This window comes from Salminus brasiliensis, chromosome 17 (genome assembly GCF_030463535.1).
Source record: "Salminus brasiliensis chromosome 17, fSalBra1.hap2, whole genome shotgun sequence".
NCBI classification, from domain to species: domain Eukaryota; kingdom Metazoa; phylum Chordata; class Actinopteri; order Characiformes; family Bryconidae; genus Salminus; species Salminus brasiliensis.
The window spans coordinates 24683184-24696481 of record NC_132894.1 but is presented as its reverse complement, the minus strand read 5'-3'; the positions used below and the strand labels follow the sequence as shown (position 1 = coordinate 24696481).

Here is a 13298-nt window from a genome sequence, read left to right as displayed (position 1 = left end):
AGAGGACCCATGACTCAAAAGGAGAAACCACTTTTTAATTTTTTATGACATTTGACACCCAGACAGTTCATTCATAATAGGTGAAGGAGAAGTCGTAGAACACTCTGTCGTCAGGGCGCTGGACAGTGCTGCTGATATTGATGTGTTTGATGAATTTAAGTGTTTCTTTGTCTCTGTAGACAAGAGCCAGCGAGTTATCCTCTGGATACACAGTCAGGAGCTGCAAACCACACAATGCACATATGTATACAAAATGTCTGATCATTTGATGCATTGTTTTTGTATATTCTAGATCACTCCATTCTGATGTTAACCTGTAGAACATCAAAATGCATTGCTGAAATGTCTTTAAAAAAGAGAAATCAAATGACGAAGAAATGTAGGTCCTCCACTGGCCTTGATCAGTACCTCACACAGCTCTGTCATATCTGGCAATGTTTCTTAAAAGTGTACCACACATCCTTCACTCATGTCAACAAACCTCCTATAGTGGCTGGACCTTTTCTCCTCCACACATTTCCTAAAACAGTCCAAGTTTTTAATGCTATCTGGTGATTGTTGTCCATTATCTGAACTTCCACACGCCTCAACCCACTCAATCATTTAATGAGCTGCGTGGCATCTTATACTGCTTTGATGGCATATAGCCTTTTTGTGAAGTAAATAAATCAATTCAAATTTAAAACTGCTGTTAAACATAAGTGTGTGGCAGGAACATCTGAGCAATTATTTTTGACCACCAGCATACATATCAAATTTATCATACAGTGTAATAATAATTATTCTGTGATACCAACACTGACCTCTTCATCTTCATTGCGTGCAATATAGGAAGTGTACCCCCCAAACTCTGCCTTCCAACCTAAGGGTGGGGGGGGGGGACCACAACACAGTACAATAAGGCAAATGACATTTACTAAGCAATTTATTAGGACTTGAAATAATTGCACAATTCATCATAAGGCTACAGTAACTCAGATAACCACTCTGAACAATTGTGGTGAGCAGAAAAGCATCGGAGGCCACGTTCACACCTGGCAGTAACATGCTTCCTGGAAGATCCAATCATAAGTGGACAGCACTAATTACAGGTGTGAACAGGATACAATGTGTCCTCAAGACACATTCATCATTTAAACCACATTCGGCGGTGGTCAGACATGCACATGACCACATTATGCTTGTAGTATGAACGCATTGAAAGCATCTCGATGTGTCCCAACAGTAAAGCACCGCCTGCATCAACCTCATCAATGCCCCAGCCGGAAAAAAAAAACCAAACCGAAACCCCGTAATAGCCACAATATCACAACGCTCACAATTCGCCTGAGTTTGCTGAACATGCTACAATAACTAACTAATCAGTAAACTACTAAATTAAAATCGCTAGCCATTTTGGGGTCAAAACAAAAGCACACTGCATTAATGTGCCCCTCCTTTAGTGGAAATTATGTGAGAAATTTGATCACAAGCGTTCACAGGAGACACATTAATACCAGGTGTGAACGGGGCCTCAGAATGCAAAACACATCCAACCTTGAGGCGGATGGGATTCATCAGCAGACCACAATGGGTTCAAGAATTGAGGCGGGTTTGGTAAGGAGGTCTTATCCAGTATAAGAATATACGAATACAAATATATTGCTTGGTGAGTGTATAATGTTTGTTAATTATTGCAATACTGGTCTGATACAAATAACACTGATATTACAAAAGTATTCAACATGCAAATAAGGTCTACAATGTTATGTACTGCATTGCACTGTGTGAATGAGTGTTACCTCTGCAGCCCAGATGAAGCAGCAAGTCCAGTGCAAACTCCATTTTTACAGAATCATGCAAAAGTGTGTAATCACCATGTCCCCAGCGACGCAACTCACCAACACACACTGGGGGGCCTGAAACGCACAAATGCACAATCCAGCTCAAACTCAACAGGCAACACACAAATCCATTCAATATCAAAAGTAAAATAAAATAAAAAAATAAAAACCAGCTACGTAGAAAAAGGAAAAAGTCACCTTTGTTTTTTCTCTCAGTTGATGAAGTACTAGGTCCTTGCCCTTCTGGGTTATTTCCATATTCCTCTTCTTTCTCTACATCACTCTCTCCATCCTGACTGTCTCTCTCGCTCTCCTCATCTTCCACTGCCAGGTAGTGCAGAGAGAGGCCCGTCAGGTTGGAGAGCAGGAGGAAGAACGGCTCAGAAGAAAAAAGCTCCCAGCACTCTTTTAGACATGCTGGCATGCTCTGCACCTCTGCACGGGCATAGCACCTGCGTGCACACACACAGATGTGCTAAGTTTAGGTTCTTAAGTACTTCTATTTTGTACTTTGCACCACAAACGCAAATCAAAATCTTTACTTTTATGTTTTAGATACAAATAGTATATAAATGTCCTTTTATTCTTTGTAATGCATATTATATACCTACACAAACTAAAATAGAGTGTATCATAATGACACAAACAAGTGTCTGCAGATGTAAAAGTGTATAATTGACAAAATGTATTCCAGTCCAACATTTGTTCCCCATAACAGTTTCATTTGTGATTCATAATAAATTACAGCATAAAACTGTGGTACATCACAGTACATCCCTTACTGACCCACATTGGCTGAGCTCAAATGAGCCCTTTTATAATCCCACCTTCAACTACTCTGCCTGGAGCCTACCATTACTCAATGACAGGTGAACATATTTATTAAACTGGTTGGATTTGGTTTAATAAATGAGCCAAACCTATACTGAATCATACTCAAACACTGATACAAACCATTCACAAATTCATTTATATGCTATTCATAAACACCCACAACACCCCTCCCGCAACCCCCTTTTTAAGAATGTCAGACATTCAATACATCCAAGTAGTTTTGCAATATGCAGATGAGCAACAGAACTATGCTCCAACACACTCACATCAATCAGTAGATCAGGTGTGTTAGAGCAGGGAAGCCACCTGAATATTCAGGGCGGGGATACTGCAAGACCAGATTCTCAAAGCAACATGTAGGTTATTAATGGGGTGTATTCACTCTCTCAACCCAGGACCCTCAGTGCATCATTCTTAATGAAGAGGCAGCCTGTCATTCGGACGATGAGTGTTCCAAATTGAATGCAGCCAATTGTAAGGCTGCGAGAAAGCAATATATAGCACATTACTGCTCTCAGCCCATTATAAACCAATAGCAAAAAAAAAAAGGGGGGGGCATTCTTTTTTTTTCTTTTTTAATAAATGTACCTGACATTTAAGAACAATTATGGCTATAACTAAAGAAAGGGGAGGGAAAACAACATCTAGTCATTCAAAGTGACATAAGAATACAATAAGAATAAATATTTTGCTGTAATAAAAACATGCCTTACAAATCCGTGACAGCAGTCACTACACCTACAAACACATGAAGGCAAGTAAAGATTTACCCTTTCACCTTTTATTGGGTGGGCCTCTCTTCTCCCACTGAACTTCAGCCAATCGTAAGGCCTCACTAACTTGTTTAAATTTCTCTTCCTAATTAAAAAAGGAAACAAACACAATCAATTGATCACTTGTCAGGTTTCAATCTAGCTGTCAAATTCAAAATACAAGCAAACACACACATTAAGGGAGCTGACATTAAAAGATGATGATCTGGTCATATAAGACTAAGACTATTTATTGGTCTTTCTAAATAAGTACATGTTTATGTATTAATGTATATTTACATACTGTCGCTGCATGGTTTGAGAACAATTTACACCCTTACACATACACATTACTCCTACATCAAAACTCACTAACACTGGACAATGCAAGTTTTTATGTGTATTCCAAATAGTCTTAGCACTCACTGGAAAAGAAATCTGCAGGCTGAATCATACATTTGCAAAATTAAAAATAAAGCAGTACTTAATTATTTAGGTCGTACACTCAACATGCCTCTAGTGTGCCTGCACATGTGAGTGAAATACACATAGAGGAGTGCCTCCTCTTTATACATTATCCATGAGCTTTCCTAGCAGAGTCTAGTGAGCAAGGGGTGAAATATTTGTCCCTTCAGGTGTGGCAGTGAAAATAACTGGATCTCAACCAAACAAAGACACCATGCTTCTTCTAGTCTTATTTCTTATTGTGCATCATTACATGCAACACCAAATTACCTGTAGAAAGTTTGGCAGGCGGATTTCGGAACTGTCCTCAAATTCCTGTTGCACTTGTGCCTGATACAAGGGGTCCATGTAGGTCTCGTTTACCCACTCAAATAAGACTTTCTCCTTAACAGACACACAGTTTCTCAGAACCACACAATCATTTGGCACAGTGTTTGGCTTGCCACATTATTTGACACACCCTTAACACATGCAGCCTTGCTTACATCTCTTGGGATATGTGTGTGACGAGGAGTCGGGGGCTCTATGCAACGTGGAGGTCTCTGCAGAGAGGGTCCGTGAAACCAACCACTGAGGGACAAACGACACTTTCCTTCAGCAAGGACCTCTGACACCTGAACGAAAAGGATACATTTCTGTTGAACTGATCAGCAGTCCTGCAAACAAAGCTGCAAAGCTGTGCACTCGCACACCACAGGGACACATTTACAGTTCAGTGAGATTCAAGCCTGCATAAATAATGAATGAACAAAGAATCTGAGAATGGTCTGTATGTGAAATGCTTAACTTTAAAACTACCTGATGGAAGGAGACAGGAGACACCTCAAAAAACACCAGTGTGTTCCAACAGGGCAGCAGAGACTTTACTACACTCACGGGCTGATAATGCTCTAAACACCAAAACAAACAGTTAACAAACACTTAAAAGAGGGATCATCAGACAGCACAATTTAGTGATTTTCTGACTCAACGTATTGGTTAATTACCAGGTATATTAGGCATGTTTGAGCAGGAAATGTCCCCCATACGACAATAGCACTTTCAAAACACTCTGTTCTCAATGACCGGGTGGCCAATGTGGACGAACGGCGACAATACAGACAAAAATATCTGGATATGAACAAGGCCTATGCTGGACATAAGCCCTCCAACTGATGACTCCTCAATTACAAAGTCATAAAACCACTGCGGTACTCAACTATGACCCTAGTTCTTTTTTTTGAGAGTCGGGTGTGAACATCAGTTCCGGAACTGGAACTGATGATTCCCGCTGTTATGTTTTCCTGCTCTAAAACACCAGATTCAATTCCACCTTTTACCAACCTTGGGAATACGGTCATCCTTAATGGAATGACAGAGGAGGGGAAGATGACAACAAGCTATTTACATGACGTGTTGATTGGGGTCAGGTCCATTAGAGATTTCTCAAGCTAGTGTTTGAGTTTCGAGAAAGGTCTCCAAGACGAGCTACTTCAGCTTCATGTTAACAGGAAGTTCAACGACTTGTCCAAATTCCTGCAGGTGTCTACTTACTTTCCCACCATTTTCCAAAAGTGGAAACAAACACATGGGTAACTCTAACTTAGTATTACATTGGGGGATTTGTACTAATGTATTATGTACAAAATACGTTTTACCTACACATTTCCATTCAAAGTACAGTTTACAAATCTCAGAGTCCTGGGGATTTTTCTCAATCAGTTAAGTTCCTTTGCATTGGAATTGATTGTGCTTTTACTTTATTATTATTTTTTTTAACCTCTATCCGAAGAGATCAATTTATTTCTTTTACAAGCTTATAAACACACACACACACACACACACACACACACACACACACACACACACACACACACACACACACACACACAGACTACGTACATAGCTTGTCTTCTTCCACACCTCTTTCATTATATTCCAAAAAATCTTCAAGGCACCCAGTATCCTCAAAATCAGGCATGAAGTACAGGTGCCACAAAACAGGTTTAGAACTACCATCTCTTTTCTATTCAAGCTCAGTTGTAGTCAAGCTGTTCATCACAAAAAAAAGAACAGAACATAATCTAACACAGTGTAAAATCTAACTCCTACAGTGAGAGCTACCCAGGATGAAGCACAGCTTCCACATGATGGTGTTCATTTTAACACAGATAAACCTCCCTAAATAATAAGAAATGTCCACACTCACCATATAAACTTAAAACAGATACGTTTTACATTTGTTTTATAGATATGTATGCACATATTCATGAGAAATGTACTGCTGACTAACCAATTCAACTTCAATTTTATCATGCTGATCCACTGTGCAATGAAAAATACATTTGCCACTTTTTATACACATCTTTTCAATAAGAACATATACTGTTAATGCAGATATTGTCTATTTATTTAGGCTTTAAAGCTTTAAACAGCAACAATTTATACTGAATTAATTGTGTTTGCTGTGACTTACCAGACTTTCAAGTGACTGTTACAACTAGCCCCTTACTCTGTTACAACTAACCCCATCATTATTTAAATCATCTTGCTCACATTTATAAAATTGATCAAAAAACTAAATGTGTCAAGTTGTGCCATTCTTCTCTACTGTTGTCTAAAAGTTTCATCTAAGAAAATTCACAAACACACACCATCAGTGCTGTACAAGTCAAGCATTCCTCCATCCCTAATGTCCCATGGAGGTAACAGGTAAAGGATAAATGCAACCCTCCGCCCTTCGAGTTCATCATCATGACATAGCAACACATCTGTGAAAAAAGGTAAACAGAAAGGTGAAGACCAGAAAACAAAACCAGTTGCACACATTTTCATCACTCATGACCATGCAGCTTTCCAATGGTCACTGATGAGATTACCTGTTTGTTCATACTTAGCACAGGATATGTCAACTGTGGGCTCCAAATCCACTCCTAAAACCTCAGTCAGCCATGAGCGGAACTGGTCAAAAATAAGAGACCTAAAACATACATACATACACACACACACACACACACACACAAATATGTATACACTGTTATTTCACTAATTAAGACAAATACATGACACAATTAAACTGTAAAAGCACTTGTTGACTTATCACCATTGTGATTAACATGCCTCATCTCAGAAATGTGATGTTCTTTTCTTTTCTTCAGGTCATCAGACTGTAAAAAGTACATTTCAAAATTATTTCTTCTGGGCAGAGTTACAAAAAAAAAAGATTTTGTTTTTTTAAGTGCTCATATATTTCCTAACCCTTTTTAAAGATCTCTCACTGTCACTGTGGGGGGAAAACGGTGGAAAAGTCAGTAGGTACCTGCATGAACTTGTACAGGTCGTTGGACTTGCTGTTGTAATTTAGCTTTAGTAGCTCGTCCTGCAGACCTTGCGCAAACCTCTCGTTATGAACAAAGTTACTGATCTTACAGTGAGGGAACGGTTCACAGTCCAGCTCTATGCTGCCTATACAGAGGGAGAAAGAGAACAGGGTCACAGTTCTAAGCCTCAATCAAATATAGTACATTAGGCTCTATCATTTAAACTGCAGGACTCTACACGGTTACCGAAAGGCTCGGAAAAAATGTAGCTAACGTTAACGAACACTACCCCAGTCAACAGAACCACACATGGCAACACACTGACCATGTGAATAACTGGTCTTCTTTTTCCACGCATCTCTCATTCCACACCGGACAACAGTATCCTCGAGGTCGGGGTTGATAATGGCACTTTCACCACGCTTATCCTTTTTACTACATTTCCTCGCTGTTTTATCATTTGACTGCCTTTTAGCAGACATGCTAGCAACTAAAATAGAAGCGACAATGTCGCAGATTGATGACGTACTGAAAACGTTTCTTGTAGTGTGTATTTTTCACACCCTTATCGTTTATAAACGTATTCGTATTTCTCTGCGTTTTTATCGACCAAACACAAGTTATTAAAAGTTTGCATGTTTTACGTATCTTTACTCTTACTGATAAAAGCCCCTACCATGACGACCAATAAATATTTAATTTTAAAGATAATAATAATAATACGAATACTTATAATAGAAACATTATTAATAATAATATGACAACTACCCCTTCCTCCTTCACCATTTTTTAGATCACCTTTGGCTAGAAACACCCCAAAAAGGTAGAAAACTGACAGGAACCAAGACTTACAAAATATATTCCAAAAAATAAAATTCACTCTCTTACTAAGGGCCCTAAAATAAACACTTAAGATCCAGACTAGAATTAAGACACAAATAACCCAAATTAATCTGAGATAAATTATAGTTTGTTAGATATGCCAGTGACTCCAGTTAGAGCCACTGAATTAGTAAGCCACACAAAGGCACTTGCTACAATGAGGTGCATTTTATTCCAACAGCAATACAATTAAAATGATTTTCAATTAATCACGTCAATCTATTTTAGATACAGAATACACAATTTCAACATGTAAAACACCCATGTTTAGCTATCACAGTTTATAATCTTTTGATCCTTGTGGCAACACCGGCACCTCTCTCAGCTCAGGTTTCCTGCTGGCAACGAGCATCTGCTGTGGGGTCCCAAGGTAAGTCACCGCCCACTGCACCAGCTGCTCTGGGACTCTAAACAAACGCATACACAGGCACACAAACAGACACACAGTTAGCCTACTCCCAAAATTAAAACATACATCTCTATTACAGAACCCAAAAAGAATTAAAACAAATGAGTTCAGTTAAACTAATAGATTACATTCACAGAAAACACACATAAAACAGGATCAGAATTTTTACTGATGCTCTGATCTATCTAACTGGCCCAAAGCACATTCAATGCAACAGTGTAAAAACTGGCTTTTCACATGTAGCAAAATAATCTCCAATTAAGGAAATTCCTTCATTCTCCACATTTACAGAAACAGCATCATCTTTTAAAAATGCAAATTAAACCAGACCTGTCTTATGATGTACTGACTTACTTAAACTGGCTGAAAGCTGAGACAACTTGTGGACTAGTTTCATATGTGTAGGAAAAACCACTTCCATCTGAATGCACCTGAGAGTGTACAGAGGACAAGAACAAAGCACAGGCAACATTAAGTCAGCTCAAAGCAGATTAGGTAAGGTGTGCCTCTAAGATCATGTAGTACTTGAGTATACATGTAGACCTACCCGTACCTTTTTGGCAGGTGGGCACTCTGGTAGGGTCTTTATAGAGGTAGGGTCTGTTGGGGAGTAGTCTTGGGTGGACAGGGCTGTATTCTTAGTAACCCATGTTAGTGGACTCAGAACTTGCTGCTTCTCCTGTTCTTTCTGAGTTTGTTCAGTGGTGGTCTTTTCACTTGAGTAGGTGGAGCTGTGCAGAGATGGGTGTGGTCTCTGATAGGGCATAATGCTACCGTCTGACATCTGTTCTGTGCTTATATTGGAGGACTGGGTCTGGGTGCTTGTTGCCATGGGCACCTGAGGGGCTATGGTTAGCACGGACTGACTGTCCTTCTGTGAGTGGGGCTCTATACTGTCTGGATGTAACAAGAACAAACTAAATATTAGTGCCAGAAACATTTATAAAAAAAAAAGTTAAATGTTAAAAAAAGTTCAAAAACAGACTTAATAAATGTATTGATACATTCATCTACATATAACTATGTATGCACACAATCAAAATGTGAACATTATATTAGTATTGTATCATTAATCTCACTACAGCCTGTTTGTATAATTGTGTAGAAGTGTGTGTTGAATGGCATAAGTAAAAAAAAAAAAAAATACTCTCTGGGGAGGAGGATGGGGTTCCTAGCAGGTCTGGAGCAGGACAGAACATATCCCATGGGTTTATTCGCTCCCCACTTTCTTCTCCTCTGCCACACCACACCTCTGAGAAACCAATAGGGAAAATACAATAACAGCACAATAAGCTCCCTTGAGCAGTATTTACTCTCCTCAGCATTTCCACATCACTGCTTGGCTTTCGTACCTGGTCTCAGGTGGTTCAGAGTGGGCTGTTCCAAATCTACCAGCCTATCAAAAGCTGGGGGAGGCGAGCCTCTTGCTTGGTCCTGTTCACAGACTGGCTGGTTCACAGTGACATTTACATGGAAAGGCACCAAGCCACTCAGAGTTTCACTCCTACTAGATGCACCTGGGCTCAGGAACATTTAAGGGAAAAACACATTCATTGTGAGTCTCATGCACACGTCTGGTAAAATTCCCAAAGGATTTTAATAATAAGGAGCAATTAATTAGATGGCAGACAGTACCACAATCAGCTGTCAACAGCTCCCTCTGCTCCTCTGGGATGAGGAGATGAGACATAGGAGCACTGAAACACTCTTCACCCTGGAAAAAAAAAAGAAAAATAACTTGTACACACAGATTTGTTTGGACTGTCTGCTGACAGCTGGTGCCACTTGGTAGCTATGGAGACCACCTTACCCTATGGCGAAGTCTCTCTCTGTGCCAGTGAGTAGGTGTAGCCACACCTTCTTGACACCCAGTGGGTGTGGTTATTTTCTCCATTGCATCATTCAGCATATCCATTATGAGGTCATTGTGCCACGCTCCCATTAGGCAGGAAAGAGGGAATCCTGGATCACCGTAAAGAATGAGACATTTTTTTTTCAGATCACTTTCATAAATGTATTATCATTTTAAGTAGTTTGCTTCTGTATAAACAAATCAAAACACTGTTTGCTAACAAAACGATCAAACTTATAGATACTTTTTTCTATCTAAGTGTCTATCTGCTTAAACAAGTATGTTTAATGGGTGAGAGAAGTGTGTGTATATAAACGTGTGAGAGTGCGATTTCCAACCTGTCTGTGAGTTCATGGAGTTGACAGAGCATTCCTTCATTAGGGATCTGAGGTGAAAATTGGAAATTATGGCCAACATCACCCGCTGCTGCCCACCAAACACATTTTTAGCTCACAAGTCTATTCTGAAGGATATTCACACCCACACAAGTACAACACATACAGATCACATACACCTACCGCCATGCTTTTAGGATTTGTTGCTTAACAGATGGCAGTGTTGTGCTGAAAGAGACAGAGGCAGGTATTTCAAGTGAAGTCAACCCAAGTCACACAATGTTTAATTGTTGTTCCTCTCATCACAGCTAAAAGTTATTTAAGGAATTAAATAGTTACCCTGGAACCACAGAGCTACATTGAACAGCAGCATAAAGTAAACTAAGAAATAAAATACAGCAAACTCAAAAAAAACTACAAATACCTAATGCTTGCAAATATTTAGACTTTAATATGTTTTACTATATATTAGCAATGTCTTACCAGCTAGGGGGATGGAAATGCTTTGTGACTCTACCAACACTGATGATCTGATTGACAGTCAGGTAAAACTGACATGATGTCTGAAACCACAGTCAATTAAAACAAAATCTCAAAAAGGTCATATGTTAATAAACATAATCCATACCTAAATTACCTTCTAACTTTAGTGCCAGTTAAAATAATTAAAATCACATATATATGACATCATAAATTGGTTTCCCAGACAAAGATTAAGCCTAGTCCTGGACTACACAGCATTCTGAATGGAGATTCTCCAATGAACATATTCCTGGACTAGACTTAATTCCTGTCCAGGAAACTAAACGTGTATGTTCTATTATAAAATACTGTTGAGCCAGTTTCCTAGACAGGGATTATGCTTAGTCTTAGACTACACAGAAATCTGAATGGAGATTTGCCAAAGATAAAGTAGGTCCAGGACTAAGGCTAGGCTAGTCCTAAAACTAAATTTAGGACTAGACCTAGTCTTAGGCTTATTCCCAATCCACTAAAACAGCGTTTCAGCACTAATGTTCATTTAATGGAATATGGTGTTCATTATAAATGCTAGCCTTAGCTCTTTGCGTCCTACCAGTTCATTGTCCATGTGGAAGTTCAGCTCGAATTTTCGCACAGACACTGTTGTATTCTCCAGACCAGAAAAGGCCTCCCTCTCTTCCAGTCTGACGTAAAATACAGATTTTTTTTTCAAGTCATGTTCTTGAAACATTCGTTTGAAAAACTCAATCAAATGACATTTGTTTGAAAAGCTGTCACTATGTCACTGTTGAAGACGTAATGGTTTTAAAAGCAGATCCCGATTTACCATCTCATCTCGCTTTAAGATGAAACGTCTATTTAGAATACACAGTCTTTAGTTCAGGCTGATGATGGCTTAATATTAGCGGCAGTACTCAGGTGTTTAGTCACTGATGTCATAACACATACTTAATAAGTGTGTGGGACGTGTACTCACTCCTGTATTCGTTCCCAGGCGGCTGCACTAAGCACTGCAGGGATAAAAACAGCGCCGTCGGACAAGAACAGCATGCAGGCATCGCTCTCGTCCATCCGCACGGAGTCAGTCAGATCGCTGACCTAGACTCACACGATACAATAATTTCAGAATCTGGCCTAGGTATGTTGGGTCAATGTGTTAGGTAGCAGCAGTTCAATCGTACCCCCACAACATGTGCTCTCACACTGACGTCTCGATGACTTTGACCGTAGTCCTGAACGAGCCGCTCGATCCACGGCTTCAGTTCGACCTCAGCTCTCCGGTAGCGGCGCATGACGGTGCTGAGAGGAAAAGCGAACTCCTAGCACGGCCAGTTAATTAAAAAAATGTATGAAAACAGTTACATATTAGATGTTAGATTTTGTTTTACATGTTTTATAAAATTTGACTGGATGTAAATGCAATTCCTATAACCGTGAATAAAGGGAATTTTAAGTTGGTACCCTTATGTTCCACACACACTCAATACGATATGAGAGTGAATGAGGTCCTGAAGCCTTTTTACCACACGTGAACGAGCACACCTTCTCCAACAGAGATGCAATAACTGATGGGTAAACTCTGCTGTGAAGTGATAAAACGTTGTTCACTTCTCACATTTAACACTAAAGAATTAACCAAAACATTTCCCCAGAGCTGTTTCCGGCTACAATCACGTGAACAAAAGTCGTAGTAGTAGAAATTTCCTTTTCCTTTCCTCTTGTTGTGATTATCTAGCATTTTTGCCCAGTAAAACTAAACCAGAATTCAGGCATGACTGGTGCAGCGTAGGCAGCGTTTCTTACGTTTTAGACACACACTTGAAGTCAGCATTTGTTTTCGCTACATGGATCCCTTCCCTTCTAACCAACGCTACTTTCGCGGCTCACTCAAGCAGTACGCCCATGTTTTCACTCCGTTCAGCAACCTGTGTGAATGCCTTTAGAGTTCCATCTGATGGCAGAGCAATCGTGCATCTTGAGCGCCCCCCACCAGGCCGTTACGGGCCCTGCAAGCATTGTTTTTTATTATTATTATTTATATATATATATATATATATATATATATATATATATATCACTCAGGAAATGTTTCAGAATTATTTTTAAAAGCTGGGCCAGGTGTGAATTATGAATATGAATATTCATAATTGAGGCTGGTTTCCCA

The 13298-nt window shown here is 39.5% G+C and overlaps 2 protein-coding genes across 3 annotated transcripts; both read right to left on the bottom strand.

The window, feature by feature from the left end:
• Window positions 1-14: 14 nt before the first annotated feature.
• Window positions 15-7674, bottom strand: ogfod1 (2-oxoglutarate and iron-dependent oxygenase domain containing 1). The gene is made up of 13 exons (XM_072659908.1): window positions 7499-7674; window positions 7173-7318; window positions 6974-7020; window positions 6733-6833; window positions 6508-6624; window positions 4673-4764; window positions 4360-4488; window positions 4145-4258; window positions 3436-3515; window positions 2022-2275; window positions 1782-1898; window positions 804-862; window positions 15-220 (listed from the first exon to the last, which is right to left on the bottom strand). Exons 1-13 carry the CDS (start codon window positions 7653-7655, stop codon window positions 68-70), a joined length of 1566 nt encoding a protein of 521 aa, XP_072516009.1. The 5' UTR covers window positions 7656-7674; the 3' UTR covers window positions 15-67.
• Window positions 7675-8222: 548 nt separating this feature from the next.
• On the bottom strand, window positions 8223-13011 carry acd (ACD shelterin complex subunit and telomerase recruitment factor). Of its 2 annotated transcripts, XM_072660447.1 has the most exons (14): window positions 12938-13011; window positions 12316-12453; window positions 12111-12232; window positions 11727-11817; window positions 11135-11214; window positions 10835-10879; window positions 10655-10701; window positions 10275-10426; window positions 10100-10178; window positions 9817-9981; window positions 9612-9716; window positions 9012-9361; window positions 8819-8895; window positions 8223-8462 (listed from the first exon to the last, which is right to left on the bottom strand). In XM_072660447.1, the coding sequence occupies exons 2-14, from the start codon at window positions 12424-12426 to the stop codon at window positions 8330-8332; spliced, it is 1557 nt and encodes a 518-aa protein (XP_072516548.1). In that variant the 5' UTR covers window positions 12427-12453; window positions 12938-13011; the 3' UTR covers window positions 8223-8329. The 2 variants fall into 2 exon arrangements, with proteins under 2 accessions (XP_072516548.1, XP_072516549.1); XM_072660448.1 differs by lacking the exon at window positions 12938-13011 and having other exon boundaries at window positions 9018-9361; window positions 12316-12765.
• Between the last annotated feature and the right edge of the window lie 287 nt (window positions 13012-13298).

What these genes read in the sequence shown, in the direction of transcription:
- ogfod1 (XM_072659908.1), bottom strand. Translation starts at nt 7,655, where the DNA reads ATGTCTGCTAAAAGGCAGTCAAATGATAAAACAGCGAGGAAATGTAGT. An exon ending in ACACACATATCCCAAGAGAT is followed by an intron (nt 4,259 to 4,359) that starts GTAAGCAAGGCT and finishes GTGTCTGTTAAG; the next exon opens with GAGAAAGTCTTATTTGAGTG. An exon ending in CACGCAATGAAGATGAAGAG is followed by an intron (nt 221 to 803) that starts GTCAGTGTTGGT and finishes TGTGGTTTGCAG; the next exon opens with CTCCTGACTGTGTATCCAGA.
- acd (XM_072660447.1), bottom strand. Translation starts at nt 12,426, where the DNA reads ATGCGCCGCTACCGGAGAGCTGAGGTCGAACTGAAGCCGTGGATCGAG. An exon ending in GAGAGAGACTTCGCCATAGG is followed by an intron (nt 10,179 to 10,274) that starts GTAAGGTGGTCT and finishes TTTTTTTTCCAG; the next exon opens with GGTGAAGAGTGTTTCAGTGC. An exon ending in GCTGTTGACAGCTGATTGTG is followed by an intron (nt 9,982 to 10,099) that starts GTACTGTCTGCC and finishes TCCTGAGCCCAG; the next exon opens with GTGCATCTAGTAGGAGTGAA.